We start from the raw sequence: 26,361 nt of genomic DNA, 5'->3' as shown, positions 1-26,361 counted from the left end.
TCCATATGCATGCTGGGTGGCTGGTGAGGGTTTGTTTGACCATACTTCACCACGCTGGTCAATGCAGTGGTGACTGGTCATGTCTCCCCCCCACCGCCTCACTCCTCCACCAACTGATCAGTTTGAGCAGTGGCGGCTCCTGCAAAATCTCTCAGGGGGTGCAAATGTCTGGATGATTGATAAGGATAAGGTCCACCCATGCAAATGATAAATTAACAGCTTAAGCATGTAAAGGCAACTTCACTTCTTTAATATTAATGAAAAATAAAGTGACTCTTACAATACATCTTGTTTGTTTCTATACTCACTATTAATACAATCCACTCATGTTTCTTTTATTAAAGATTCCACTAGGTGGCAAGAAATAATTTTGTTGGATGAAACGTGCTTACGTATGATGACGTAAGCATGTTAGTGCGAGCCCTCCCGGAAGCCATAGAGAATGCATTGCAGCGCCCCCCGTTCGAAAAAAAACATCTTTGAATGTAAGTCTATGGGACCACTCGGGGCGATTCTCAGCCGGAGGGAAATCGCCCAAAAAGAGGCGGTACTCCACAGAACGTAGCATGACGCTGATTGGACTATATCCAGAGGTACAGTGACGGCTAGCGTGACTGTGGTTGAATGACATTGGTGGTGCGTCGCCCAATCGCCCTAATGAAGAAACCGCCCCTGAGTTTGAGTTAAGTTTGGTCAAATCACGATGTGTTGGGGGACCTTTATCCAGCATTGAGTCGACAAAAGGGCTGTAAACAATGAGTATCACGTCATATTCTTGGCACTGCCTGACTGAAATAACAACTCTAGAGGCTTGATCAAGATTTGTGTAAAGTGTCTGCACCGGAGTACAACTCAGGTGAAAATACACGCTCGCTCACGCGGTTTGCTGACAATCATTTTCGATGTTAAAGCCGATCTAAAAATAAATATTCAAATTTTCATTTTGTTTTACGATCATTAAATCGCTTTCAAAGTAAATTATTGCGAGCGAGTTTCCTGTCCGGGTTGCAAACTTAAATAAAAAAGCATACATTGTCAACACATAATCGTGCTCACGCTCAAGAACTGAAGGGAACTTATCTCCTCACAAACGTTCCCATCTTTACACAATAAACCAACAAGAGTTAAATTGCGAAAGAAAAATAAACCTCTTTAATGTTCGTAAAAAAAAAGATCCAAAGGAAACTAAATCCTGCCGTGAATTCTACTCCACTCGAGTCTCATCAGCAGACCCTTAGCCTGTTGCACGTCCTGCTGGGTTGTGGAATCACAAATCTCTCCCTGTATATGTTTAGCATTATTCTTATTCTAGATTTGAAGCTTTCGTGACTGCAAGGATTCATATTCTTAGGTTTTTTCGGTAAAGTGACGTAGGTAAAAATTTTTAATTTTAATTTTTACCTACGTGACTTTACCGAAAAAACCTAAGAATATTATTCTTATTATCGGGGTGGAGTGGTGGCACAGTGCTTAGGTTAGCACACGGCTCCAATGAAGCCGGCGACTTGAGTTCGATGCCCAGCCGAGGTTGGCATCACTGGCAAGTGACATCCGAATCCAGTCCTGGGCCTCCTTTGCTTCACCTCGATGTGTTTGGAGTATTTTGCTGCTACGAGTTTCCACGTGGTGAGGCACTTCCTTGAACGATCATTTGTGGTCAGGTCGCTTCTGAAAAAATAGCTACGTAGCTCAGTGGGCCTTACCTGGTAAAATAAAAATAATAGTTTTAGTTTATCTGCACTGAAGTGCTTTTGTGGTCAAGAATAACTTCCATGACCAACGCGACATGGGGAGGTTCTTCACGCATCGGTCGATTGACAAAGAGCCGTACAATTAACAATGATATAAATGTGGTTGCAAGGTCATCCTCTTGTTGGGGCAGCTGTCATGGGAATTCTGTAAAGTCTTCCCTGGTTTTGCCAGTTGCTTTAGAATCATAATGCAACGCACCACTCAGGACAACGCATTCACGTGCAGTTCACTCGCCCTCTGGTGTTGTGAGATATTCCGATCGTGCACTGGAGCGATGCACTTTTAAATTGAGATTGAACACTAATTCTTTCGAACTGCTTTTTGGGTTTAGTTTTGTTGTCTTTTTCCCGCACCTCCGATTAGTGCGGTTGGCTACGTGTACGGTGCGAAAGAAGTTCAACATGCTCTTCTTCTTCCCACAATGTATTCCTGGGTTTTTTAGTTGTTGTTGTGGGTTTGTCGAGGTGGCCACGTTACCCACAATCCACACACACAGCGACTTGGCATCATATCCCCGTAGCGTTGCCCTGCGGCGGTGAGAGACACGGGGGCAAGCAGAGGAGGAGGGTGAATGTTGTCCTTAGCAGTGGCAGCTGGCACATGGAGGAGCAGTGGGGTCTCGACTTGGCCGAGGCCACGTTTACTCTGGCTCACGGGCCCTCTGAGGTCGCGTGAAACCCCCATGGAAGCCTTCCTCACCACTCTGCCTGCCCTCGGGAGAAGAGGCTCGCCTCGCAGCGCCAGCGGGCCCGGGTCAAACACAAAAGGCGCTTTTACAATAAAGACGGAGAGAGTGAGAGACCCGCACGCAGGTCGACTCGAGTGCGTCCACCACCACCACCGCCACGGGCTCGGTGTGTGGGAATGTCGAGGGGGGGAGGGGAGGGGGTAGAAGTGGCGTTACAACTCGCGGCTTTGTGCCGCAGCCACGCGGGTGGGGAGGTTCGCGGTGGCGGAGGAGAGGGAGACGAAGTGGAGAAGAAGAAGTCGACAACAAAGGCACCGTTTGATAGCGCCACTCCCGACGCGAGTGACGCTTCGAGGCTCTCGATGCGGCAATTAAATCCCAAACTAGGATCTTGCCACCGATTACGAATGACGCGCGTCAGTTTGTAAAATAAAAGTTGCCGATTTTTTTTTTGTTTAGTAACAAGAAAGGGTATTGGCTCACGGTGAGTGTTGTGTGTGTGTGGTGAATTAAGATGCCCCTGAGACGTAAACAAGAATGTGCGTCCAGTCCTCACACCGCCCTGACGAACACAACCTACAGTTGTAGTTTTTGGGGGAATACTAAATGTGACTTTGTGTGTGCGCTGCGTGCAGATGGGCACAGGCCAAGCTCGGCATGCAGAACGGGTTTACCATTCACTCACATCGCTGTCAACCCATACGCTTTGCCCGTGTTCTTGTACGGGGAAATTGAGTTTTCAGGTCCATACGACGTATAGCCATTTCATTACTGGCCAAACATGTTTTTGTCTATTTGTTTGTGTTTCTTCCTTGTGATGGGACGTTGTAGGATGAACGCTGAGATGTATAATGGGCACGGGGTGACCAGTAAGGTCTGAATTGGTCTGCAATAAGGTTGGCACTCACTCCCAGGACAGTTCCCTGGGCCTATGGCCAAGTCACCCTCAAGGTGCCCGCCGATCAGGCCGAGGAAGCCACCACAGGAATCAGCAAGGATTCATGCCACCTCGTGCGGGCTGCGGGGACTGCGGCAAGGGAGCTCGATGACACTGCTGCGGCATGCCCTCGTCGTTCGCGAGGCGTTGCGGCATGCCCTCGTCGTTCGCGAGGCGCTCCGCACACGTCCCCTCGTCGTTCGCGAGTTGCTGCGCGGTTTTTCGCGAGGTGGCGGATATATGAACCGCTCCTGGGCCCTCCCCTAGGTCGACTCGGACTCAAAGGAGTACTCGGTGCGGTGTGTAAGCATCTGCGCTGGGGAGACAAAGGCGGCCGGGCGTGGTTGCTGGCTACCCCCACCCCCTCGTGTGCCGTGTTGGCCTTCATAGGTGCTCTCTAACAGCACTTGCCCCAAGAGTCTGTTAAGGCTATAGGGGGGATCTTTGTCTTTACAGAAGACCGCATGGCCTTGGTCTGCTGTGCAGCAGCCAATGCAGCACATAAAGGCAAAGACCCCCCGCATAGCCTTCCGCAGACTGTTGGGGCAAGTGCTGTTAGCGAGCACACCTAAAGGCTGGTCCCGGCACAGGGGGAGATGGGTGACCAACACCACGCCCGGCACACACCGCGTCAGCTACTCATTTAAGGCTAAGTCGACCAAGAGGTCGCCCAGGACCAGTTTAAATGTTGTCAAACTCCCTTCCAAGCGACGAGGTGTCATACCCTGGGTTTGCCAGGAGAAGGCAGTACAGCAACAAATGTTGACTCCACCTGCCGTGCCTTGTGGGAATAGAGCTGGCTTACCCAGAGCGCGCGCAGTGGGATACAGCGTTTCCCCCTCGCATGCGCGTGTTTTCTTCGGGTGCTCCGGTTTCCTCCCACATGTAAACGCTCATTAATTGGCCGATAACACCGTCATATATAGAGGATCACAGAGCTTGGGTAATGTGTATGCGCCGGCTCACCACGTGACCGCTGCCTTTCCCGCTGAGTCTGCGTTTCCTCCTTCCGCACCGAGTCGTCCTCTCTCTTCGAGAGCGAGCGAATAGTGTTACAAATGTAAATGATCATACTAAGTATAACTTAAAAAAAAGTTTTGCTGGCTGGGTTCCTGGCTGGATTCATGATTCATGGCTGGCTGACTGCAACGCGGCCGGGCGATGTGCCAGTGAGCGGTGTGACGTCACGCAGGACGCCTCCATGACGCAGTCACCCACAGCGTTGAGCCGTGTTCGTGCCACGGCTCTGTAACTGTGTAATCGAAAACAAGTTTTGCTGGCTGGCTGGCTGGCTGGAGGGATGTACGGACGGTCACATCCAAAAGACGTGCAGGCTGCTCATTAATATTCAGCGTCACCTTCGTGGAGTTGCAACTGGATATAAAAAACTGCAGTTCTGTTAACGCTTAATAATTGTTATTATAAAAAAAAAACTTCAGTTCTGCTCTTACTAATTATCAGTGTGTGAATTATTTGGGCCATTACAACCGCGCATTATTCTGCATAATCGAGAATTGACTGGATATCATTAACAGGGCGTCTCAAAATGAAAATAAATACATTAACATTGCCGTATGTTGTAAATCAAATTATGCCGGTTTGTTTTAATTTCAGTGTGCGCTGTATATATGTTGGAGTGTGCACGATCCGTCAGAGCCAAAATAAATCCGTGGGAGTGCAAACTTGATTCTAATAGATTTAAACACTTATCCCATTTTTAGGATAATTGTGGATTTTTTGTAATAATTAAAGGAATAACAAAATAACTCCGGCGTGTGATTTAACTACATTCACCTGGAGTTTCAGCTGCAGAGGACGTTGTTAACGTACGCCTAAGTCAAGAAGTTTAAAATATAGCCTTTCCACATCCCCCCCACCCCCCACATGCCGAGACTCAGTCATGTCAATCCACTGCTGGATGAAGCCCTCCACGCGCCGTGTCGGTCATAAGCAATGTTTTGACCATACTTCACCGCCCTCCTGAGTGTGAGTTGGTGAAGTTGGGGGGGGGGGGGGAACTCAAGATCGGTTCAGATATTATCCATCACCGCTGATGTTAACCGTGGCTGCGTCTGGGTTCAGGGCACAGTGCACTCACCACTGCGCCAACCCCTCCACGCTGCCATTCCATTGCGTGCTGGTTCTTAGCTGGTTCCACACAAATGCATAGAGGCTATTATAATTATTTATAAACGGAGCCACACGCGCTACATCCACATTTGCAACGTGAACTCAATTCGCGTGTACCCGGATCAATCCTGCATATCACCGATGAGAACTAAATTAATGTAACGACGTGTATGGTCGAAGATCAACCTAAATGGCATTTTTTATTGCACGGGTTCACATGTTCAACGGACGATCCTTTTGTTTACAGGGGTCTTGGTTTTAAGAAAGGCGCCTTTACAGAAATAAAGTTTGATTAATTGATTTTGAAATATTATCAACATCACCATCACGATGTTTTTTTCTCCCTTCAGATCTTCGAAAGGAACACTTTTTTTATTGTCGTGCGTTCGATCCAGACCCTGACGCGTGGATATTTGGTGTTTGCATGGCGCTCTCCCTGTGGTCGCATGGATTTGTCTCCAGGTCCTCCGGTTTCCCCTCCACATTTAACATGCGTTTAAGGTATTTTAACTGCTTTAGATTTGCACGTGAAGGCCCTTCATTAGGCTATCACTCATGGCCAGGTCGCATAATAAAAAGAGCTCTATAACTCTGCGGGCCTTACCTGGTAAATATTATTTGGTTTGAGCTTAATTTTTTCCGTGATTTATACCTTACCTATACGTTGCACTCCTATCGTGTTTTTGTATTGTTGTTGTAACTTTCTGACCTGCCCCTACTGGACATTTCTGAAAAAATAGCTTCACAGCTTAGCGGCTTTCTCCAGTATAAAGATTCTGATTCTCTTTCCACGACACAATATTAACACGATCTAATCCGAGTTCAGTTCTTGCTCACGGCCAATAACAGCGGCGAATACAAACCAGTCCCAGGCCTTAAATGGATACAAGGTGTGGTATGTGAACATCGCCACGGGGGAAACAAAGGCGGTCGGGCGTGATTGTTCGCCACCCGCCCCCTCGTGTGCCTTTGCTGGCCTTCATTAGGTGATCGTTCAGAGCATCCACCCCAACGATCCGTTAAGAGCGACACGGAGGGTCTTTGTTACGCTCTCGAGACGGAACCTTAACCAACGTGCTCTCATTCGCCACGTGCACACACACGTTTAATCTCAGTTGAGCGACTCGCTGTGCATCTAAAAGATTTCAGAAGAAAAAAATACTGAGGGTAAAAAACCAGAATGAGTGTTTTTTTATTTTTGGAGAAAAAAGCATGCTACAGACATGTACAGAATAAGCAAATTACAAAATCTCAACGAGGAAACTCTCAAAGCATTTTTTTAAACAGCAAATATTAACAAGGTGGCATTTCAACTCTTTTCGAATCCGAGTACGGATCGCAAGTTCGTGTGGTTGGTTTCTCTTCTGTGGTTGAATTCTGTGCTCGTCCTATTTTCGCAGGTCAACAGCAAATTACACATCTCGACACGTTGTCAAAGTTTACCCATAGAATGTACAATGTGTTAAAATGCAATTCCACCAAAAAAATTCATAACTTGTACTAAACATCGTCTCTCTCCTCGTCCCCCCGCCCCACCCCCCCCCCCGCCCCCCAATATATTTTTTTTATGTGACAACAATGCACTTATTACCAAAAAAAAGAATTGTCACTTTTAAAATTTCATAGATTTGGCCACAGAATATTTCTTCTCTCTCTCTCTCTCGCACGGTCGCTCTCTCTCTCGCTCTCCGCAAAAACAAGCGTACAAAATATAACAAATGCAATAACGATTGAAAAAATAAAATAAAATGAAAGCTAAATTGTTACCATCAAGCAAGGTTAATAAATACATAGTAGCTACAAACTGTGCAGGTGTCCACTGCCATGAGACGTTAAGCTAACAACTTGAGAGGAAATGGGTGCTTACATATTACAAAAGCCAAAATAAGGTGGAGCTTGACAGAGTCACGCGCACACACACACACATTTCTAACCAATGTACAATGACTTGGCTTAAACGTCGGCACAAATATATATCAAAAATAACCACCGTCCACTCAAGGTCTCCTGCGCTGGAAGTCTTCAATTAAAAAAATAATAAAAACAAACGGATCAAGTTTACGTTGAAACTTTTTTCAATTTTGTATTTTAAAAGCTAAACACCCAACAATCCAAAAAGGAAATAATATCATACATGTAGAAATCAGGTAAACATATCTTCTATAGTCGCTGTGGAACATGTTTTATAAAATGTTTTCATAAAATGCATGATTACACACGAAAAGGACCTCAGAAATTGCGAAGCAAAAGGTCAAATATTGACCAGCAGTTTTCTGTCTGTGGACTTGGCGCAGAGGCTGGAGTGAGTCGGGAAGTGGCTCTAGGTCTGGAGTGAGCGAAGGGGATCGGTACTGACTTGGGGGGGAGGGGGAGGGGGGGTCTGGTGTGCTCAGGGCCGGCCGGCACCACGGTTGCCGCGAGTGGCGTGGGGGGTGGGGATGGGCGAGGGACTTGCGGAGGGTGGCGTCGTCGCGGGGGGGCCTACGCGGCGCCGTCACTTGCTGGGCTTGGTGACCAGGGACAGCGGCTGCGCCTGCGCCAGGAGCATGGCGTGGTGGAACTGCAGCGCAAAGTGCGACGGGGGGAAGGCGATCGCGGAGGAGGGCGGCACGTGCTGCGTCGGCGAGTAGGACAGGGAGCCGCCGGGCGAGAACGGCGACGGGGCCGCCGAGAAGGGCAGGCCCGCGGCCGGCTGCGCGAGGGGGCGGCCGAGGCCCCCGTGCGACGGCGGCGCGGAGGGGAGCGAGGTGGCGCCGGGGATCATCCGCGGGCCGAGCACGGGCAGCGGGAAGGACGGGGAGAACATCTCGGGCTTGGCGGCGAGAGGCGACGGCGCGTGCGCGGGGTCGAGCCGCGGCGACTTGGGGTGGGCGGCGTGCGGGTGCTCCGCGTAGGGCTGCCCCAGGCGCTTGTAGTCGGACGAGCAGGAGGGCGCCGACTTCTGAGCGCCGGCGTGCGTCGGGCTGTCCTTGCTGGGCGCCCGCGTCTGCTCGAAGGGGCTCATCTGCGGGGGCGCGGCGTGATCGCGTTTGTGGTGCTGGGAGTGCCTGCCGTGAGCCGGGGCGTTGCCCGGGCGCTCCGACTGCTGCTGAGCGCCGTCCTCCGTGCGCGCCGGCGCGCCGGCTTCCGCGTGCGAGGACCGCTGCTTTTTATCCGACGTCGAGTTCTGGCCGGGCTCGCCGCACGCGAAGTCCGAGCGCGGCGGCTGGCACGGCTCCGCGTGGTGGTGGCTCGGCTTGTCGGCGCGCCGCGCCATCGGGCTCCGGCTCGCTTCCGGCACCGCGGGCCGCTCGAAGCGCAGGTAATCCAGGCGCGAGGGGTCCGGGCCGGCGCCCTGGTGGTGGTTCGAGTGGTCGTGGGACGGCGGGAGCAACGGCGGCGGCCCGTACAGCGGGTGGGAGTGCGCGGGCGAGCGGACCTGCTCGAAGCCGTGGCGCTCGGCTTGCTGCGGGCCGTGGCTCTCCTTGGGGGCCGAGTCCGGGTGCGGGAGATCCCGCGGGTCTCTGTCTCGCTGGGATGACGAAGCGGCGGCGGTGGAGGTGGCTGGGGAGTGGTGCGGGTGGTCGCCGGCGCCAGGGTGGAGGCGCCCGCGCGACAGGCAGCGCGCTGGCGAGCCGGGGAGCGAGTCGGTCATGCTTTCGTCAGAAGAGTTATTGCTGGCACAGCTGTCATCGTCGTATGGGTAGCGAGCACACTTCTTTTTCCTCCTGAAAACAGGCAAACAGTTATCTGTGAATAAAGCGCAGAGTCACTAATGGCACACATCAGGCGGTCGACGCGATCCAATCAAGCGTTACCACGTCTCGGACAACATTTCATTTGTTGGACATCTGGCGGCCGGGCAGTGCAACACCTGTGTGCGGTGTGCGGGGCCGGCAGTGCCTCGAATGGCAGCAGCGGGCCCGATAAAGCACCAGGTCATCACCGTACAGGTGATGCACTGCTCTGCAACGCCGGAACGCAACAAGTAGCTACCTATTTCACCCGCAGTTTTGAAGTGTGCGCTCTGTGTCTGACAAAACGAACGGGGGAAAAATGCAAGGGACTTGGCATAGACGGTGAAATCGAGGATTTTGCCCGGCAAGCCTTGACTGCCAGACCAGTTTAGGTGGCCCAATGTTTTAGTGCTTTAGCCGTCAGCTTTAGTGCCCCTGAATTTGTCCTCAAGGTGTACAGCGCGACACGTGAACGACACGTGAGCGACACGTGAGCGACACGTGAGCGACACGTGAACGACACGAAAGTGAATGTGCGAATGGCAACGACACGCGGCAAATGAGCGGGAGTTTGTGAAGTGAAATCTCCAAGTTGAAATGAGATTTAATTTTTATTATTGCCAATGAAAATAATTTGCAGGTTGAATTTTTAGTATTCAATACGACATGGACGTTTTTGTGCTGCCAATTGTAAATCTCTTTGATTTTCTTTGGTCTAAGTTTATAGTTCTGAGTGCTGTTCTCTCGTAGTTTGTTACAATTGGGCCAACGCTTTGGAGCTCTGAACCTAAACAAGGCACACTCCTCGTCTTTAAATAAAAACTCTGACAATGCATAATCATGTTACCGACGACAAAATAAGCTAACTGCCAATCAATAAGCTGCCAAGTTAAACAGGAATTGATATTATTTCTGCAGTATCGAAATTAAACGTATCCAGTTGTAAACAACTGCTTTGTAGCTGTTTACTTGCGTAGCGTGCTTTGTCAGCAGTAACTGTGCCACTTTCGTAGGTACCGTTGGCCAATGCAGCAACATTAACACGACGCTAAACTGTCACGCGGGATATCGCTACATTTGCAGAGTGCAGTGTCTAATGTAAATATTGCAGCAGCACATCAGAATTTAGTTTTGTTTGGAATGAAATGTCAATTCATTTACTGCAAAGAACCGGCTGCGCCGTGCACGACGTGGATGTCGCGCACGGCAGTAAAGCGCGCGAACTCGGGAGGTCGCGATTCTCGATTCACCGTCGCTGTTCGCGAACGGGGCAGAAGTCGGAGTGGCGCTTGAAGAAAACAACTGAGCGAGGGCCCTCACGGCGGCGATGAAGTTCGGGAGTTTACGACCGGCGAGAATGCCAATGGGGCCGTCGCGGCATGGAACGTGGTTCCCGTCTGGCGGGCGAGCGCTGGGACAAGCGTCTCGTGCGCGCGGGGCAGTCGGTTGGGGGGCGGGGGGGGGGACTGGCGGGGGGGGGGGGGGGACTGGCGGGGGGCAGGAGCGCCACGTCACACAGAGACCTGAGCGATCGTTTTAACTCGTGACGCAAAGCGTGCGCGTTTTGTTTTGGGTCGGTTCTTTTTGCGACGTTTTGAGACTCTTTACGCGGAACGAGGCCTCTGGCAATTCGCCACGCGTAATCCGTCTTTTTCCCTCCCTGCACTTGTCGAAGAACGGAATGGGATGTAAAGTGGGGAGGGGGGGATGGGGGAGTACGCTGGGGGGTTGTGCGACGAGCAACGCACCGCCGCGGGCTACCACTCGAGTTCCCTGGAGCCTGGCAGCAATGTTCGGCGTGAGCGGACCGACTCGCCGCTCCAGGTAGCGCTCAAAATGGCAACCAGATGTCAATATGGTGCGAGCTTTGAGCCTCGTTTTACAATCCTTCACTTCGTACACATGGCAAATTAAACATTTGCTGTATTCTCCGGATTATATGATACACATCCCCCCCTCTCTCCCTCCACGTCTATCAAAGCTAAAGTTGGGGGTGACTTCAACACCATGTCCAGGTTTTCTGCCTGTTTAGCCAATTAATTCGTCACTTTACCAATACCGGGTCAAAGTTTAACGGTGCATCTCACAATCCGGAGATTACAGCATTGCTTTAAATGACCCTTCTGGTGAACGACAATGGGACTGAAACATAATTTGTAAAAGTGAGAAAACAATAATAATCGACCTAATTTAAAACGTTTAGGTTGAGGCGAATGAAGGTGTGATGCCAAACATTGCCGAGCTGAATGTGACGGTCGCTGAGGAGTTGGAAGCGCTGGCCGAGAAGACGAATCTGCGCGGAGGGCGATGGCGTGTGGAGCGATCGATGTCGACTCCACAGCCGTCGCGTGGCCCTTAGGCTCACACGAAGCTGCTCGTGAGTCGGCAATGGGTCAACCGGCTCCAGCGAGCGAGGGAGCGGGGATGGGCGGAGACAATTTAAACAATCGCGCTCGATAAAATAAGCGGACGTTGTTTTAACGTCACTCGTCTTGCGGAAGGTTGCGTGTCGCTGGGCCGGATGTGTGCTCGTCAGCTGGTGCAATGGCTCACGGTTACCTTGGCCAACAAAGCTCGCGAGACGTGCCACGGCTAACATCAGTGGTGACCGACGATGTCTGAAGCGGTTCTGGGTGACCCCCCCAACCCCCTCCTTCACCAACTCGCACTGACCAGCGTGGTGAAGTATAGTCAAACCCCCATGACCAGGAAGGACATGGGGGGAGGTCTTTGTACGGTATTGTTTGAGCAAAGACTTAAATAGGTTTTTTTAATGTGCAATGCAAGAAGAAGCCACTCCTTCTAAAATTACTGTAACCACTTTCATAGAACAGAATATAAACAAGCATTGCTTTTTTGTTAGTAGTTGAATTTTTTTAAGAGTGCCCTCACTTGATCTCGGAAGCTAAGCAAAGTTGAGCCTGGCCAGTGGCTGGACGGGAGGCGTCTGCAAGCCAAGCACCCTGGGCGGTGACATCACTGAGGGCGAAACGGGCTCAGGGCAATGTTTGGCACACAACCGACGCAAGGCAATCGCGTGCGCGCGTGCGCACACACACACACATACAAACGCACACTCCGTTCAACGTTAAAACGCGGCGGCGGGAACATCCTCGTTTACCTGCTTCACCACCGTCGCTGGTGGTGGATGTGGCCTAGCCATTGCTGCCAAGCACGAGGGGAACCGGCAGCGTTAACGCGCGCGTGAGAGCCCGCTGGCTCGCGGTGGACGGCGACGCGCGGGAGCCGGTTAACGCATGCGGGGGGGGGGGGGGGGTTATCGGGTGCAAGAGACACGGACGAAGGAGGCACAGAGAAGGACAAAGAAGGTTCGGTAATCGAGCGAGTACCTACCACAGGCTAATTATCCTCATTACAGACTGCCGCATAGCCAAAAAAGGGGGGAAGAGACACAGGCACAGGAGAGACGGGCGGGGAGAGGGGCAAAGGAAGTCAGTAACTGTGGACATGCACCCAGGGAAAAAAAGTCAGAGCATTAGGAAGGACCGAACGCGACCTTTGGCAGCGAGAGAACGTGGCTGGGGTGGCTGATCGTCAAAATCCCAGTTAATCAAGTGTGCATTTACACGCTTAAAAAAAGAAAAAAAACCCTTCATTATAATCGTTCACATCGGTGCTTTGAGCATGTTCTTTCTTCGTGAAAAGAAAGAACGTTCATATGTACGACGTTGTAGTGTACGACAAGTCGGGTCGAGCCCACAAGAACTGCACTTACTGTCAATAGATTAAAGACAACGTGAATAGGACAGCTCTTTAACCAGCGGTGCTGTGAGCAACATGGCAATAACAAAACATTTAAACAAGCGGAAAATTTAATAGCCAAAAAGGCGACTTCAACACCAACAAAGTAATGGCCGGCCAGAGTCTAGCTTTAATAACTCCACGCAAGGCCCAAGTTTATTTTTTTAGGGGGGGGGGGTGGGGGGCGGAATTAAACATTCGTCTAAAAAAATAACCCACGAGGCAAATATTTACGACCCTTAAATCTTAAAAAAAAGTAAATGTCTGTCTCTTAATGTTATCGATCAAAAATGGCCTCTTCAATGCGACCTTGCACGGTGGCTGCAGCGTCGCTGCTTTGAGTATTTGTCCCGCCAACGCTTCGCTCGTCGCACACGCGGCAGTCATTAGCGGCAAGGGCGAGCAGATTGCTGCTATTACAACTGCATCTGATAAAACGTCCGCTTATTAAAAAAGGGAAAGAGAGGACATTTGTTCCGAGGAAATGTAGCGACGCTAGTTTTATTTTTAAAGGACGATGTTCTAACGGCATGTGGGACTTGCAAGCAGAGCGAGTTAGACGTTCACTTCACCTACTCTTTACCTCACCAGCACGGAGACTAAAGTGGTCAAAAGAAAACCATCGAACGAAGTGGCCTTTGTGAACCAAACTTATTTTTTTCCAAGTAGGATGAAATTTGAATCACTAACCGCTCGGAGAAAGTATAATTGTTTTACGTGCGTAGCATATTCATTAATAGTGTTACGGTCGGCTTTGCCGGTAGTGCCGGTAGGTTCAACTTGAGGGATAATTAAGCGCCGTGTGCAACTCTGGAAGCGTTACAAGCTTGCTGGCGTTTGCGAGATGTGCGTGTCTCTCTCTCTCGCTCTCCCCACGCTGTTACCAGCCACACTTCACCGCCACTTGTGCTCGCCCCCCCCCCGGGTTTTTACCACGGAGTAAAGACGCCATTAGAAAAGAAAACAGCACCTATGCGCGCGAGCAGAGCGAGTTTTATGGAGTACATTTTGACTCACTTAGATCGAATTACGTGAAATGTGCTCATGGAGGAGAAGGCAGGGCGGGGGAGAGTGGGGGGAAGTTCTCTATAAATAACTCCCAAATCTAAGCTGAATAGTTTAGTTTCAAGGCCCGCGCTTGTTTACCGAGCAGAAATTACCTCTCTTTAACTGCGGTTGCGTGAAAGCCGAGCCTTGATTTTATTTTTTTCTTTCAATAAAGAGCGCCATTTTCCTTCGGCAAGCCCGAGTTGCTCCCAGCAGGAGAGGCTTGCTTAGCGAACGAGCGGCTGGGGCAAGCGAGCGGCTGGGGCAAGCGAGCGGCTGGGGCAAGCGAGCGGAGGCAAGCGATATGTCTCCCCGACATTCACCTCAATTCCACGGGTCACACCTGACATGGGGAAACTTCGAGGCAAAAAAAAACCTGCCCGAGTAATTCTACTCCCACGTCCGTGGGAAAGAAACCCGACATTGTGATGCATTCGCCACATAGCGCTCTCGTCAATGACTACGGCAGCAGCAGCAGCAGACTGACTGACTGACTGATTGACAACCGCAAGCAGTGATGAATTAACTTCTCCCATGTCGTTAGTCAGGTCGTACCGCTCGTTTTTCGTTCGGCACGACGCCCGACGTTTCGCGCTGCGTGCCGGGAGTTTTTCTTCGTGAAACCGAACGGAAGCGGCCAAACTCTCTCCCTCGACGATCGTAAAAAGTCACCAGCTGCCAGCGCGTGGAGCGAAACGTCGGACGTCGTGCTGGACAACACGCGCGGTTACAACCCCCCCGTAAACGCATCGAGACGGCCGTGCGCACAGCACGGCCGCAGAACCTACGCTGTGGCGATGGCTTAAGCGTTCCTGCACCAGCGTCAATCCCATTCTGAGACAAGCTCCTTTGAGGACCTGTCCAATGCATCGCACCCGCCCCCTAATGTGTCCCAATGTTGCCGTGTTGTTGCTGCTGCATCCTCAAAAGCAAGCCTCGTTTCCGTTGCACTTAAAGACCCGCGGGACTTTGCAAGAGTTGGCAGCCGGGGCGCACTCCCGTAGCGGCCAAATGTTCCGCAAACTTAACGGTCTGCGCGAACACACCGACTGCAGACATTCATCCAAAATGAAAATAACAACTGGATTTAATCTTCGTTTTGGGGATTCGACACGTTAAGATTACACGTGAAATTTTAGTATTCGCCACTATTTGTCTCTCTCAGCGTGCCTTCTCTTGCAAAAATAACGTAGCAGGAGCTTTGAGGCAAGGGACACCGCACGCTCGTGAAGTTCCGCCCCTCGCGGCGCACCGCTTTGTTTAATTGGGGAGATCGAGACGCAGAGTGCGACCTCGGGAGGGGGCGAGGGCAACAAAACGAAACCACCGTAGCCACCCCAAGCCAACGTTGACAAACCACCAGGTCCAGAGAGCCAAACAGGTAAACGAGAAAACAGGAGGGGCAGGGGGTTAGAGAAGGGTTCGGTTAGTAACATCGGCAGGATCCTTTTTTTCTTTCCAATCCTCTTTAAACATGTACCTTCGAGAGTTTCCAACGTTTTTTTTTCCTGCCGTTTTGTCGGCACGTGTCGCGGTAGCATGTTCAATGGGTGAGAGGCGTTCTCTAATAACGGGAGGTGTTAGAGGCAGGCAAGCGGAGAGGGAGGGGGGGGGGCAAGGGAGACGTGGAGAGGAGTGCGCGACTCTGTCCCGCCTGCCCGCCCGCGTGTCGCGCGGCGCGTGCCACCACGTGGCTCCATCGCACGAGCGCAACCAGCAGGCGAGACGTTTATCTACGAGCGCCGTCTCCGTTAGAACCGCCGGCCGGCAAATGGTGAAGCTGGCTCGGATGGTCTCAATGCCTCACAACACCGTCAAGAAACAACCAACCTCAAAACGGAATGTATTTTTGTTATCTGTGTGTGTGGTTTTTTTTGACCGACTGAAATCACTAGTATCCCTAAGGTCTAGTTTGAGACGCGGCGAGTCACAAGGTACGTGACTGCGGTGTAATTGACGGTCCGTTCCTCCAATTATTCACACGACCGGTCACTTGACACCTATTTTGTCCACTAACAACCTCCGGTTGGGCGTCGTCACACAAAGACCAAATGGGTGACGGGGTCCAGTTTGGACGTCACAAATATTGCGCAATCCCCGATTGGCAACGTGGCTGACCAGCAATGGTCTGCCGATCACCTTCATGGCGCATTAAACATTCGGTTTAATTATTTACATTTAATAAGTATTTCACCTTTGGCTTGTCACACACCACCACCAATATCCTGGAACCGATAAGTGATTACATAGCAGTTCCAGGCAATTTCATGACAATGTTCGGAGCTGCTTTTTATCGTTGTCATAAGGCACACGCAATAAAAACGTCCGTTTTCCTTCGTTATGAGCAGCTGCTATCAACCTGGCCCTGTTGACAATGAGCGCCAAAGTGTGCCTCAGCCAACAAGAGCCACGCCAAGAGGTCACGAGGTCGGACACATTAAGCAATCGTTGCCTTCGTGTTTGCTCACAAACCCAACTCGTTCGAAAGGGGGCGGCGGTGTCTGAAGTTCAACATCATTTCCCCCTCTCTATCGTGGACCCAAGGTCTCGGACGTGTATTATGTACGCTGGTGTTTGGCAGCGGCGAGTCTAGGGATGGGCAGCACATTCTATTTTACTCGTACGCCAGAGCAGAAGCGGGCAGCAGTTCTCATTGCAAGGCGCGAAAAACCAACAGCCGCCAATTCGTATTTCAGCCAAATAATAACCAATAAGCATAAAAAAACACACACGCAGGAAAATCGTCCCATTGAGCCATTGAGTTCTTCCCGACCACCAGACGGTGGTTGCGCGCGAGGCGTTCAGACCAGCCGCAGGGGCGCGCGCGACATCGGCAACATCACGCTACACGTTTGCGCTAACCTTTATCCGTTTACTCATTTTGGTCGACGTTCGTTTTTTGTTTTGCGACGAAACGTGGCGTGCGACAGGGGGGGGGGTGGGGCGGGGGTGGGGCGGGGGTGGGGCGGGGGTGGGGGGAAAGGTGGCTGCAGAAGTGGCGATACACACCTGCAAGGGCTACACCAGTTATTCTGCTGGTCAACCCCGTAGCGAGCTCGGCATTTCTTAGCGGATTCTTGCTCTGAGGGGGGAGACGGCGTGAAGGCAAGGAGGAGGTGTGAGGGATAACAGGAAGCAACAAGCTGGGCCAAGCCAGTCCACTAAGTGAGCCAAACCCCTCTCCTCCCGCCTCTCTCTCTCGGGGCTTCCGTAAGTCCACCGTCTCTGCTCGACCAGCAACGCGGTCTTTAACGCGAGCGTGGGCTCACCGTGTCGTCCCGCTCTCGGCTGACTTGGCCGTTAAACACATGCTGGAGAGCTGCTGCGTGTCGATTTAAAATAGGCTAAAATGTGGCTTTAACCGTAAAAGGTAAAAAGTGTATTACTAATAAAAGTTGAACTCCTCTTCTCCCGTCTAGAGGAGTACCGCATTCCCCCCCTCAAAAAAAAACTAACCATAAAAAGGGCCTCTTCGGTTTATGGCAATATTCGTTACTCTGCTCTGTCCCCTTCAGACTAACAACAAAACTCTGTTCCACCAGGGGGGGAAAACGCGCACACACGGAAACACACGCATGCACGCATACACACACGCACACACACGCTCACACAAATGTGCACACACGTACACACCAGGCAATTATAATGTCTTTCTCGGGAGGCTCACTTCACACAAGGCCGAGTGTTCAAATGCAAAGGCTGAACGCTGCGGCCGGGAGGGGAGACACGTTTGTTGGTCTCGCTGTGCCGAAAGGGGCCGGGGGGCTTTGGCGACCGCTCCGCAACATTCAACTGCCAAGGCTCCCCTCTCTCCTCCCTCAATCACCCCCCACGCCTCTCCCCCCCCCCCTCCACCAGCTCCGTCCAGCCCAGCTCGCGGCCAGCACACCCCCGCAATGATGTAGGTTAACGCCACGTTATGAATTTAACCCAAACAAAACAAACAGGAGGAGTGGGGGGGGGCGGCCTTTTTCACAAACTACATGCGTGTGGCTAAACAAGAGCTGAGAACTACGAAGCGAGATTCCAACGGTTGCGTGTGTACTTACGGTTGAACGAAAAAAAGAAAGTAAATGAAATGAAAATAAATCAAGCCATTTATGTCCCAAGGTAGCAATAAATGTGTAATATTGTGGAAATACCGGCTAATTGCTGTGTAATTATTATTGGGTTACGTTTGGGCCCTGGCGCTCCGTTCCCCTCCCCCCGCCGGAGCCTCGTGACTGATTGTCGTTCAAAGTGCAACGATGCCTCGAGCCGTCCCCACTCGCCCAGCCGCCGCTGCCGCCGCCGCAGAGATCAGCGCCAGAGCCTCCATCCTCACAAATCCTCTCGTCGCGCTGCACAGCCGCTACGTACTCTTGAGATTAACGTCTACGACGAAACGCGTTTCACAACGTTTATTTATACGGTTATTGGCGGCAACGGCGGTGTCAAGGTGGAAGGGCATAACAACATTACGGCCGCCCCTCCCACCACTCACCCGCCCCCCAGACTGCTTTAACCCCTCGAATTCGTCTACGATGTCCAGGAGCTACTGGACATGTGTGAAAAAGAGATTTTTTATAGCTCATCGGATTCCTCCAGTATAAATAAAGATTACGATTCTGAAGGGGCTCAAACGCCGCACCGGTGCGTCGTGATCGCGGGTGAGCGACAACAGTCCGGCAGCGCTGGCACCGCAGAGTGGTCCTGCACGTTGTTTTATTTTTGTAATTAATTTCATTAGAATTTTTTTTATTTGTTTCTCCTCTCTCGTATGGGCCAGGGTTCTCGTTCGCTGTCTGCGACTGTCAGGGTAGACGCACCCCGAGGGGGTTGGGAGCGTGCGTCAAAAAAAAAACCAACACAGCAGCAGCAGCGGCGGCAGGAGGAGGAGGCGGTGGAGGAGGCGGTGTAGGAGGAAGGAGGGGAAGGGAGACGCAGGCAGGTCCATGCTCAGCAAGCAAGACGTTGCTCATGCAGCCTTTGGGACACTCGGCATGCAAGTGACAGGGCGGCATCCACAACAACTCCGCGAAGCAAACCCACCGCGGACAAATCATAAGAATGTAATTTTTTCAGAATTACTTTGCTTCACGGTTTTTTTGTCACGTAATTAGCAATTTGGCAAAGTGATCGCATTTAATTGCTTCGGAACGTCGTGTCATTTCCCTTGGGGGTGGAGTGCGGGGGGGGGGGGGTCGCTTGCACTTTTGTTTCGCAAACGGAGGCTTGGAGCGAGAGGACCTCCGCGGCGTCTCGGCGGCACGACGAGAGCGGCGGTCTCGAGCCATTCGCCGGAGCGCAAGCCGCGTACATGTTTTTTTTAAAGCCAAATTTGTCGCGTTTATTTTTAAGGCTTTTTTAAAATTAAATATAAAAACAAACACAAACCAGCGAGCGTTAAAAACATTAGGAAAAACTTCCGAGTGAAAAATCAAAACCAAGCACAGACTTAAAAAAAATAAATGATTGGGATTTGTTCAGGATTGATTAGAAATTAGAATTATATCAGAGAATCGAATAAGAATGAATTTACACGTCAAGAATTTATCCAGCGATTTACAAAGAGCACTCTTCACGGCCGGGGCCCGCTGGAAATGCACGGAAGCGCCAATTTCCTCTCTCGAAATTTCTGTTTATTTTGCGAGTCTGAAACAGTTCCTGGGCAGCATCACACGCCCAGGTACCTTCTCAAACAAGCTTCTGTTGTTACATTTCCGCAATTATTGAAAAAATAAACACAACTTAGTTAAATGAAGTAAGCGCTTCCGCATATTCCGATTTGCCCCGGTCACAGCCAAAGCAAAAAGAAAGGGCTGAGTTTTTGATTGACAGCGCTCAGTGAAGGCGTTTGCCCACTCGGCATCGTTTTAACTGCGGACCAAGAGGCGTTAAAACGTGCGGCCGCGCGTGGTCAAGCGCTCTTCCATGGCAGATAACGGCCTCACGGTTTTTAAGAATTACCTTCAATTAGTATGTTTTTTACATTAATGCCGTTTCTCAATCTCATCGATGTAAATTGTTAATGTGTTAATGTCGCCGGGTCCTTAAATGTGAACACCGCAAACAGGCTTTTTTGCTGTCGATTAGCGCACTGTTCTTTTTTCTCCCCCGAAGGGCCAATGTTGCCGCTCAACCAGTAGGTGGTGGCTTCTCTGCATCGTCGGTCACTTTCCTTTACGATCGTTCGAGAATCAAGTCGATTATCGTGGGGGGGGGGGGGGGGGTGGTGAGGGGGGAGTGGTGAGCGGACAAAACTGTACGAGAATCACTCACCAATCACGGCTGGCTGCTCAGCAGGCTGCTTCTCCCTTTTTCTTTTCTTCTTCTTGCCCTGGTGAAAACCAGTGGTCTTAAAGTCACCACACTCACCACACCGAACTCACGGTTGCCGCCACACTGGCTCGGCACACTCACCTGAAGACCGCACCTCACCTGGCCTGCCTGAGCACCTTGGGGGGGGGGGGTTGAAATTGGGCCGTCTCCCCCAAGGCACAAGTTCTACCCTATAACTCCTTTCCCGATGGCTCATCCGAGCCGCACTGGCGCCGGGCCCTCGTGGTACTGGTGGTTTTTCCACTGCAAGCTCTTTGCCATGCCGCGCCGGAACGAGGCCGTGCAACGCTGGCGGCACAAGACGACGCCTCAATTTGCCTCGCGGCCAAGTGTGGCTCTGGGCCGGGGCTGAAGATGCAATCATTGCATGCGACAGAAGTCTGCACACTCTGAAGACACAGCATCTCATTAACATGCATCTCTTGAGCCAAACGCAGGCTGGCTACCGCTACATTTTTAGCAGCGCGGTTAATAATTGATGCCCATATAATTAGATTATTCACAGAAATAAATTGGGCACCGGTGGGATTTGGAGTGTGCGGACAATGCTCGATGCGGTTCAGTGTCAAGTAAACTTACCACTATGCCACCACCACTAGGCCTTCACTAGGCCTTCACTAGGCTACCACGAGGCCTTCACTAGGCCTTCACGAGGCCTTCACTAGGCCTTCACTAGGCCTTCACTAGGCCTTCACTAGGCCACCACTAGGCCTTCACCAGGCCTTCACCAGGCCACCACTAGGCCACCACTAGGCCACCACTAGGCCACCACTAGGCCTTCACTAGGCCACCACTAGGCCTTCCCTAGGCCTTCACTAGGCCACCACTAGGTCTTCACTAGGCCTTCACTAGGCCACCACTAGGCCTTCACTAGGCCACCACGAGGCCTTCACTAGGCCTTCACTAGGCCACCACTAGGCCTTCACTAGGCCACCACTAGGCCACCACTAGGCCTTCACTAGGCCACCACCAGGCCTTCACTAGGCCACCACTAGGCCTACACTAGGCCACCACTAGGCCTTCACTAGGCCTTCACTAGGCCTACACTAGGCCACCACTAGGCCTTCACTAGGCCTTCACTAGGCCACCACTAGGCTACTTTGATGCCACCTCTAGGCCACCACGAGGCCTTCACTAGGCCACCCTGTCTCCAGTCTGGGCTGCGTGCACTGCGCATACTCACGTAGTTGTCGCGCGCGGACCAGCCAGGGTACAGCTGGCTGTGGAGCTGCCTCTCCTTGCGCGCCAGCTCGTAGTACTTGGCCTGCTCCTCTCGTGAGAGGGCGTGCCACTGATGATCGGTACACGGTGAGCAAACACACGCAAAGCACACAGCCCACACACAGGACACAACACACACGCACAAACGACGTACTTTGAGATTCGGCTTAGAGATTTGCCGTACAAACACGGTGGTGAATGGCGAAGCACGGCTGGCATGTGCCCTGGTGCAAGGAATATAAAATGGGCACCCCGCCCCCCTCCACCACCCTCCGCCCAACTCTTCTGCTTGGCCCCACCGTCCCGGGGGCCACGGCACAATGGCCGTGGCGACGGGGCGAGCGTGAGCGGCGCGTGAGGCGGCGCGTGGGGCGGTGGCTGGCAGTGGTGTCACGTACCCGGCGGCCCAGGATCTGGTTGATGGCGGCGCTCTCCTTGAGCGTGCACTCGGCGATCACCTTGGCCCTCATCTCCTTCATGAAGAGCATGAACGCGTTGAGCGGTTTCTTGATGTGCGGCTTCTTCTCCTCCGCCTCCTTCTTGGAGTTCTGTTTCCTGGTGGGAAGGAGGACGGCGGCGGCGTTATCAACTTGCGACGCGACGCCACGCAGGGTTCGTTCACTCGAGACCAGCGTGCGCTCGGGCCACGAGGGAGAACCACGGAGAAGCGGGAAAGCAGCGGCCGGGGTCCAACAATTGCCCAAGCTCCACGTTCCACTATAAATGAAGGTGTTATCGGCCAATTAACGAGTGTTTCCATGTGGGAGGCAATCGGAGCACCCGGAGGAAACCGACATGCGCGAGGTGGCAACACTCTAGTCTTCCTCGGCGCCCACGGGAAGGAAGTATCACAACATCTGTGCGGTCATCTACCAACCCCCGCTGCTGCTGCCTCCACAACGCTGGATGATAAGCAGCCACGTGCACAACCACTGCCACCCGGCCGATAACAACGACAATGACAGTGAAGAGTAATAATGGAGCTTTAACTCTGCGTCGTTTGTGCGGCCCGAGAAAGGTATGTGAACAACACCGCGGGGCTCTCGGGAAAAATTCATCCGCATTCGGTAGAGGTGGGGGGGGGGGGGCCGGTGGGGGGGGGGGGGGTGCTGTGAAGGTGGCGAAGTACGGCAGGCGGCGAGGCACGCGCACCTGTCGGAAAGCGTGGTGGGGGGGGGAGTGGGGGCAGCTGGTTGGTGGCGGTGGTCGCTTCAAGGGTGTCTCATCCAAGTGCACTGGCCCCCATGGGAGCGTTTAATGCGTGTGGCGCACACACACGCACCAACAACGGCAGCAGCAGCCGCCGCCATTCGCCACTAAGTGGCGGGGGTGGCGTTACCGCAGCGCTTGTGCCATGCTAGGTGCATCTTGCCTGAGGCCATGTGAAGTGTCGAAGGCTCGCTGACGGGGAGGTCACGGGGCAGACCCAGGTGTTCTAATAATTTACATTTGTAAGGCGCATTTCATCCGTAGATCCCCAATGTGCCGTACAAAGATCCCTCGCATAGCCAGTCACAGACTGTTGGGGCAAGTATTGTTCGTGAGCACCTATGAAGGCCGGAATGGTACACGAGGGGGTGGATGGCCAGCACCACGCCCGACCACCTTTGTTTCCCCAGTGGCGATGCTGACACACCACGCTAGGTACTCATTTGAGGCTGCAATGAAATTCGGGTCACCGGTGGTAGTAGCACAGCACGCCAACGCGCTACACTCCACACACAAACACTGCATACTGTGCGTGCCGAGTGTCTGTGTGCGCGTCTGTGTGAGCGCTTTGTATCTGTGTCTGTCTTTTTGCTCACGGGCGAGCGGTGGTGCAGTTGTTAAAACACGGTGCGACAAACCCGGCATGCACAAGTTCGATTCTGAACCACGGCTAAAATCGGTGGCGAGTGATACTCGAATTGGTCCTGGGTGGCGCCTTACCTTCACTTACCCTGCACCGACCTGCGTGGTGAAGTTTGGTCAAACAACCCCCGAAATAGGACTTTCAAAATACCTTTGGGCGTGCCACACTTGAGTTCCCACTAAATTTTGATCATGCATTGGACTGAGCACCGCTAAAATTAGCAGCACAGCATTGCCAGGTCAAAAAATACTCCCCTCCACAGCGACGGATATCGTTTTCAGCCTGCTTTGTGGTGGTAGGCCTCGTGGAAAAAACGAACTGTGGGTGGCTACACCGTCCGCGGCTTGGAGGTTTCTCCACCACAGCTATAATACGAGGAGGCTCAGGGCTTCATGTCTCATTAAGATATTTTCCGCGTAGCTTGCAAGGCCGCAAGTAGGGGGGCACGTGACTCGGTAGCCACAGCCATAGGCAAGAGGCACACTGGATTTGGAGTGCCGGGTGAAGACATATTTTCCAGGGTCGCTGACCCAGCTCAAAAAATCCGGTTGAAATGAAACTCCGAGTACGCGGGGGATCCCAGAGCCGAACACAACGTCGTCGGCAAAACTCCTCCGAAGCAGGGAGCGTGGCGCCGAGTGTTAGCGCCGGGCGCGAGTGTGGTGGCGGTGCCCGTGACCCCCCCCCGCCCCCCCGCGTGGGGATCGAGATGCCTACTGGTGCTCCGAGCCGTTGGCGCCGCTGTGAGCCTCCTGTTTGACGGGCGGCGTGACGATGGCCGGGTGCGGGATGCCGGTGGGTGGCAGGCCGTGTGACGGGTGCACCATGTGGGGCGGGTACCGGCCCGACAGGAAGCTGGAGGGGGAGAGGGCAGGGTGGGAGGCAGCGTTGGTGAACTTCGCGCACCCTGGTGCAAGCAAACGGGAGCAAGCAACACAAGCACAAGAAAAACATGTGCTTGTGACAGACACGTACACACACGTGCAAACAGGCATAAACACACGTGCACGGAGACAAACGCACACAAAAGCAAAGATCCTCCGTATAGCCTCTGACTTTTGCGGCAAGTCCTGTGAGCGAGCACCTATTAAGGTCAGCCGGCACTACGCCTGTCCGTCTCTCTCACTCCCTTAGTGCTGATTTTTAAACACCACACCACACTACTCATTGAGGCTGACTCAACCTGGGGGGGAGGGAGGCTCAAGTACAGTTCGCGAGTGGGAATTGAACCCAGGTCACTGGGTTCGTAGCGCATGGTGCTAAGCGCTGTGCTACCGCTCCCCACACACACACGCAGGCACACACACACACACGCAGGCACACACACACGCAGAGGTACAAATGTGCGTGGGCACAGAAACGCAGATGTGCACACACGCGGCCAGACGCACAAGGTACACACAGGTCTCAGCGTACGCGAGGCATATCAGATGTACGTACACACAGCGGCGGCATGCACACTCACAGGAGCACACCAACACAAACACCAGGTGGCCACCTCTACACTCAGCACGCGAGCATGTCCACAGGCACACTTAGCGAATAATAATACAACCAAAGAAAGTAAGCGCCATTCGAGAACACATGACAACCAAAATAAATCGCAAGCCAAAAACACTGCATTGATGCGGGTGGGTTACAATCAAGAAAAGGTTGCATATATATTTAAAACGTAAATAATTATTTAAGAAAACTGTTGAGTGGCAGTTTCGGGGATAAAATGAGGCCATTTGGTTCAAATCTTCAACTAAAGTTTGAGACGGCTCTGGCCAAATTCCCAAGGTAACATCATGGTGACATCAATTCACTTTCTCCAAAAATTATTTATTATATTTTTGTACTTCCCCTCCCCCCCTCCCCAAGCAAACTCCCTCTCAGCAGCTTTCCGTGGCGGCAGCACGGAGTTTATTGTCAAACGATTCATTCAAAATTAATTACGCAGCGTTATCAAATATTCAGCAGCGTGCCACTTGGGGGATCCCTCGGCCTGACCTCATGCTAATTACTGTCATGGTTAGCACTACAAACGGCGCGCTCGAGAAGCCGGCTACACAAATCTTTGCCATTTACCCACACGGACACCGCCACCGATGGCTTTTTCTCTCTCTCTCTCGTTCGTCCGTGACGCCTCTTCCAGTTCCCCGTGCAAATTACCTGCTGGAGTTCCTAACAAACGGGACGAGGCAGCTGCGCGCTTTGCGCGGTAACCTGCGGATGAGCGGCGGGCGAGCCGCTCAAGCGCCCGAGGGCGACGGCGGCGCTGGGAATAGCCCCGAGCGGGCCATGGATTATTCATCCTGCGCTGGCGAGCGAGCGAGATACCGAGCGTGTGCGCGCTAGCCGCACGTCGATGATGCAAATGGCGCAGGTATCCCGAACGCCGGGGGACATGCTGAACAATCGCAACGCAAGGGGGGCCATCGCACCCCAGGGCCAGCCTTCATTATAACGGCCCACTTGCCGTTACTAATGCGACAATGGGTAGAAATCTGTGGAAGCACTGGTCATGCCCGGTGAAGTCCAAGTGTGTTTTTATTTTATTATTGTCATCGGTATTTGACGTTGAATAGATTTATTTTCAGCTCGCATTTTTTTTACATCGAGATAAGATTTGTAATATTATGAGTGAAAGAGTAGGCCAAGATATCCTCAAGAGAGAGGTGCTTTCAAGAGCTGCTTCTAGTGGAGCGTTCCTTCTGGCAGCAGCGGTGTGAGCAGGAAATTTCAGGGCTGTGCCTTTACCCACCTTTTATCAACTTCACCCTACTGGACATCTGTGCAAAAGAGCTTCATAGCTCATCGGATTCCTCCTGCAGCTTAAATAAGTATTTAAATTCTGATAAGTTCAATGATTTGTACGTGGATGAACACATATGCTCCCGTCATTTTTTTCTTCTTCCAGATTGCAAAAACGTCACCGTTAATCATTTCAAAA

At 52.2% G+C, this 26,361-nt stretch overlaps 1 protein-coding gene across 8 annotated transcripts in view; it reads right to left on the bottom strand.

Moving 5' to 3' along the window:
- Nucleotides 1-7,904: 7,904 nt before the first annotated feature.
- LOC144732039 (transcription factor 7-like 2) overlaps nucleotides 7,905-26,361 on the bottom strand; it is a 167,852-nt gene continuing 149,395 nt past the window's right edge. For 2 of the 8 annotated variants that reach the window (XM_078613243.1, XM_078613240.1), the window contains exons 8-14: nucleotides 24,144-24,281; nucleotides 21,973-22,129; nucleotides 21,537-21,644; nucleotides 20,294-20,351; nucleotides 17,042-17,114; nucleotides 12,116-12,202; nucleotides 7,905-9,214 (exon numbers count right to left, since the gene is read on the bottom strand). In XM_078613243.1, the coding sequence (XP_078469369.1) occupies nucleotides 8,002-9,214; nucleotides 12,116-12,202; nucleotides 17,042-17,114; nucleotides 20,294-20,351; nucleotides 21,537-21,644; nucleotides 21,973-22,129; nucleotides 24,144-24,281 (1,834 nt within the window). In that variant the 3' untranslated portion in view covers nucleotides 7,905-8,001. Of the gene's footprint in view, nucleotides 9,237-12,115; nucleotides 12,203-17,041; nucleotides 17,115-20,293; nucleotides 20,352-21,536; nucleotides 21,645-21,972; nucleotides 22,130-24,143; nucleotides 24,282-26,361 lie in introns of all 8 variants that reach the window. The other 6 variants (XM_078613239.1, XM_078613241.1, XM_078613242.1 and 3 more) reach the window with 6 other exon arrangements.

This window comes from Lampetra planeri, chromosome 41 (genome assembly GCF_965212315.1).
Source record: "Lampetra planeri chromosome 41, kcLamPlan1.2.h2, whole genome shotgun sequence".
Lineage (NCBI taxonomy): Eukaryota > Metazoa > Chordata > Hyperoartia > Petromyzontiformes > Petromyzontidae > Lampetra > Lampetra planeri.
Note: the sequence above shows the minus strand (reverse complement) of the source record. Positions and strands in the feature narration are given on the sequence as shown.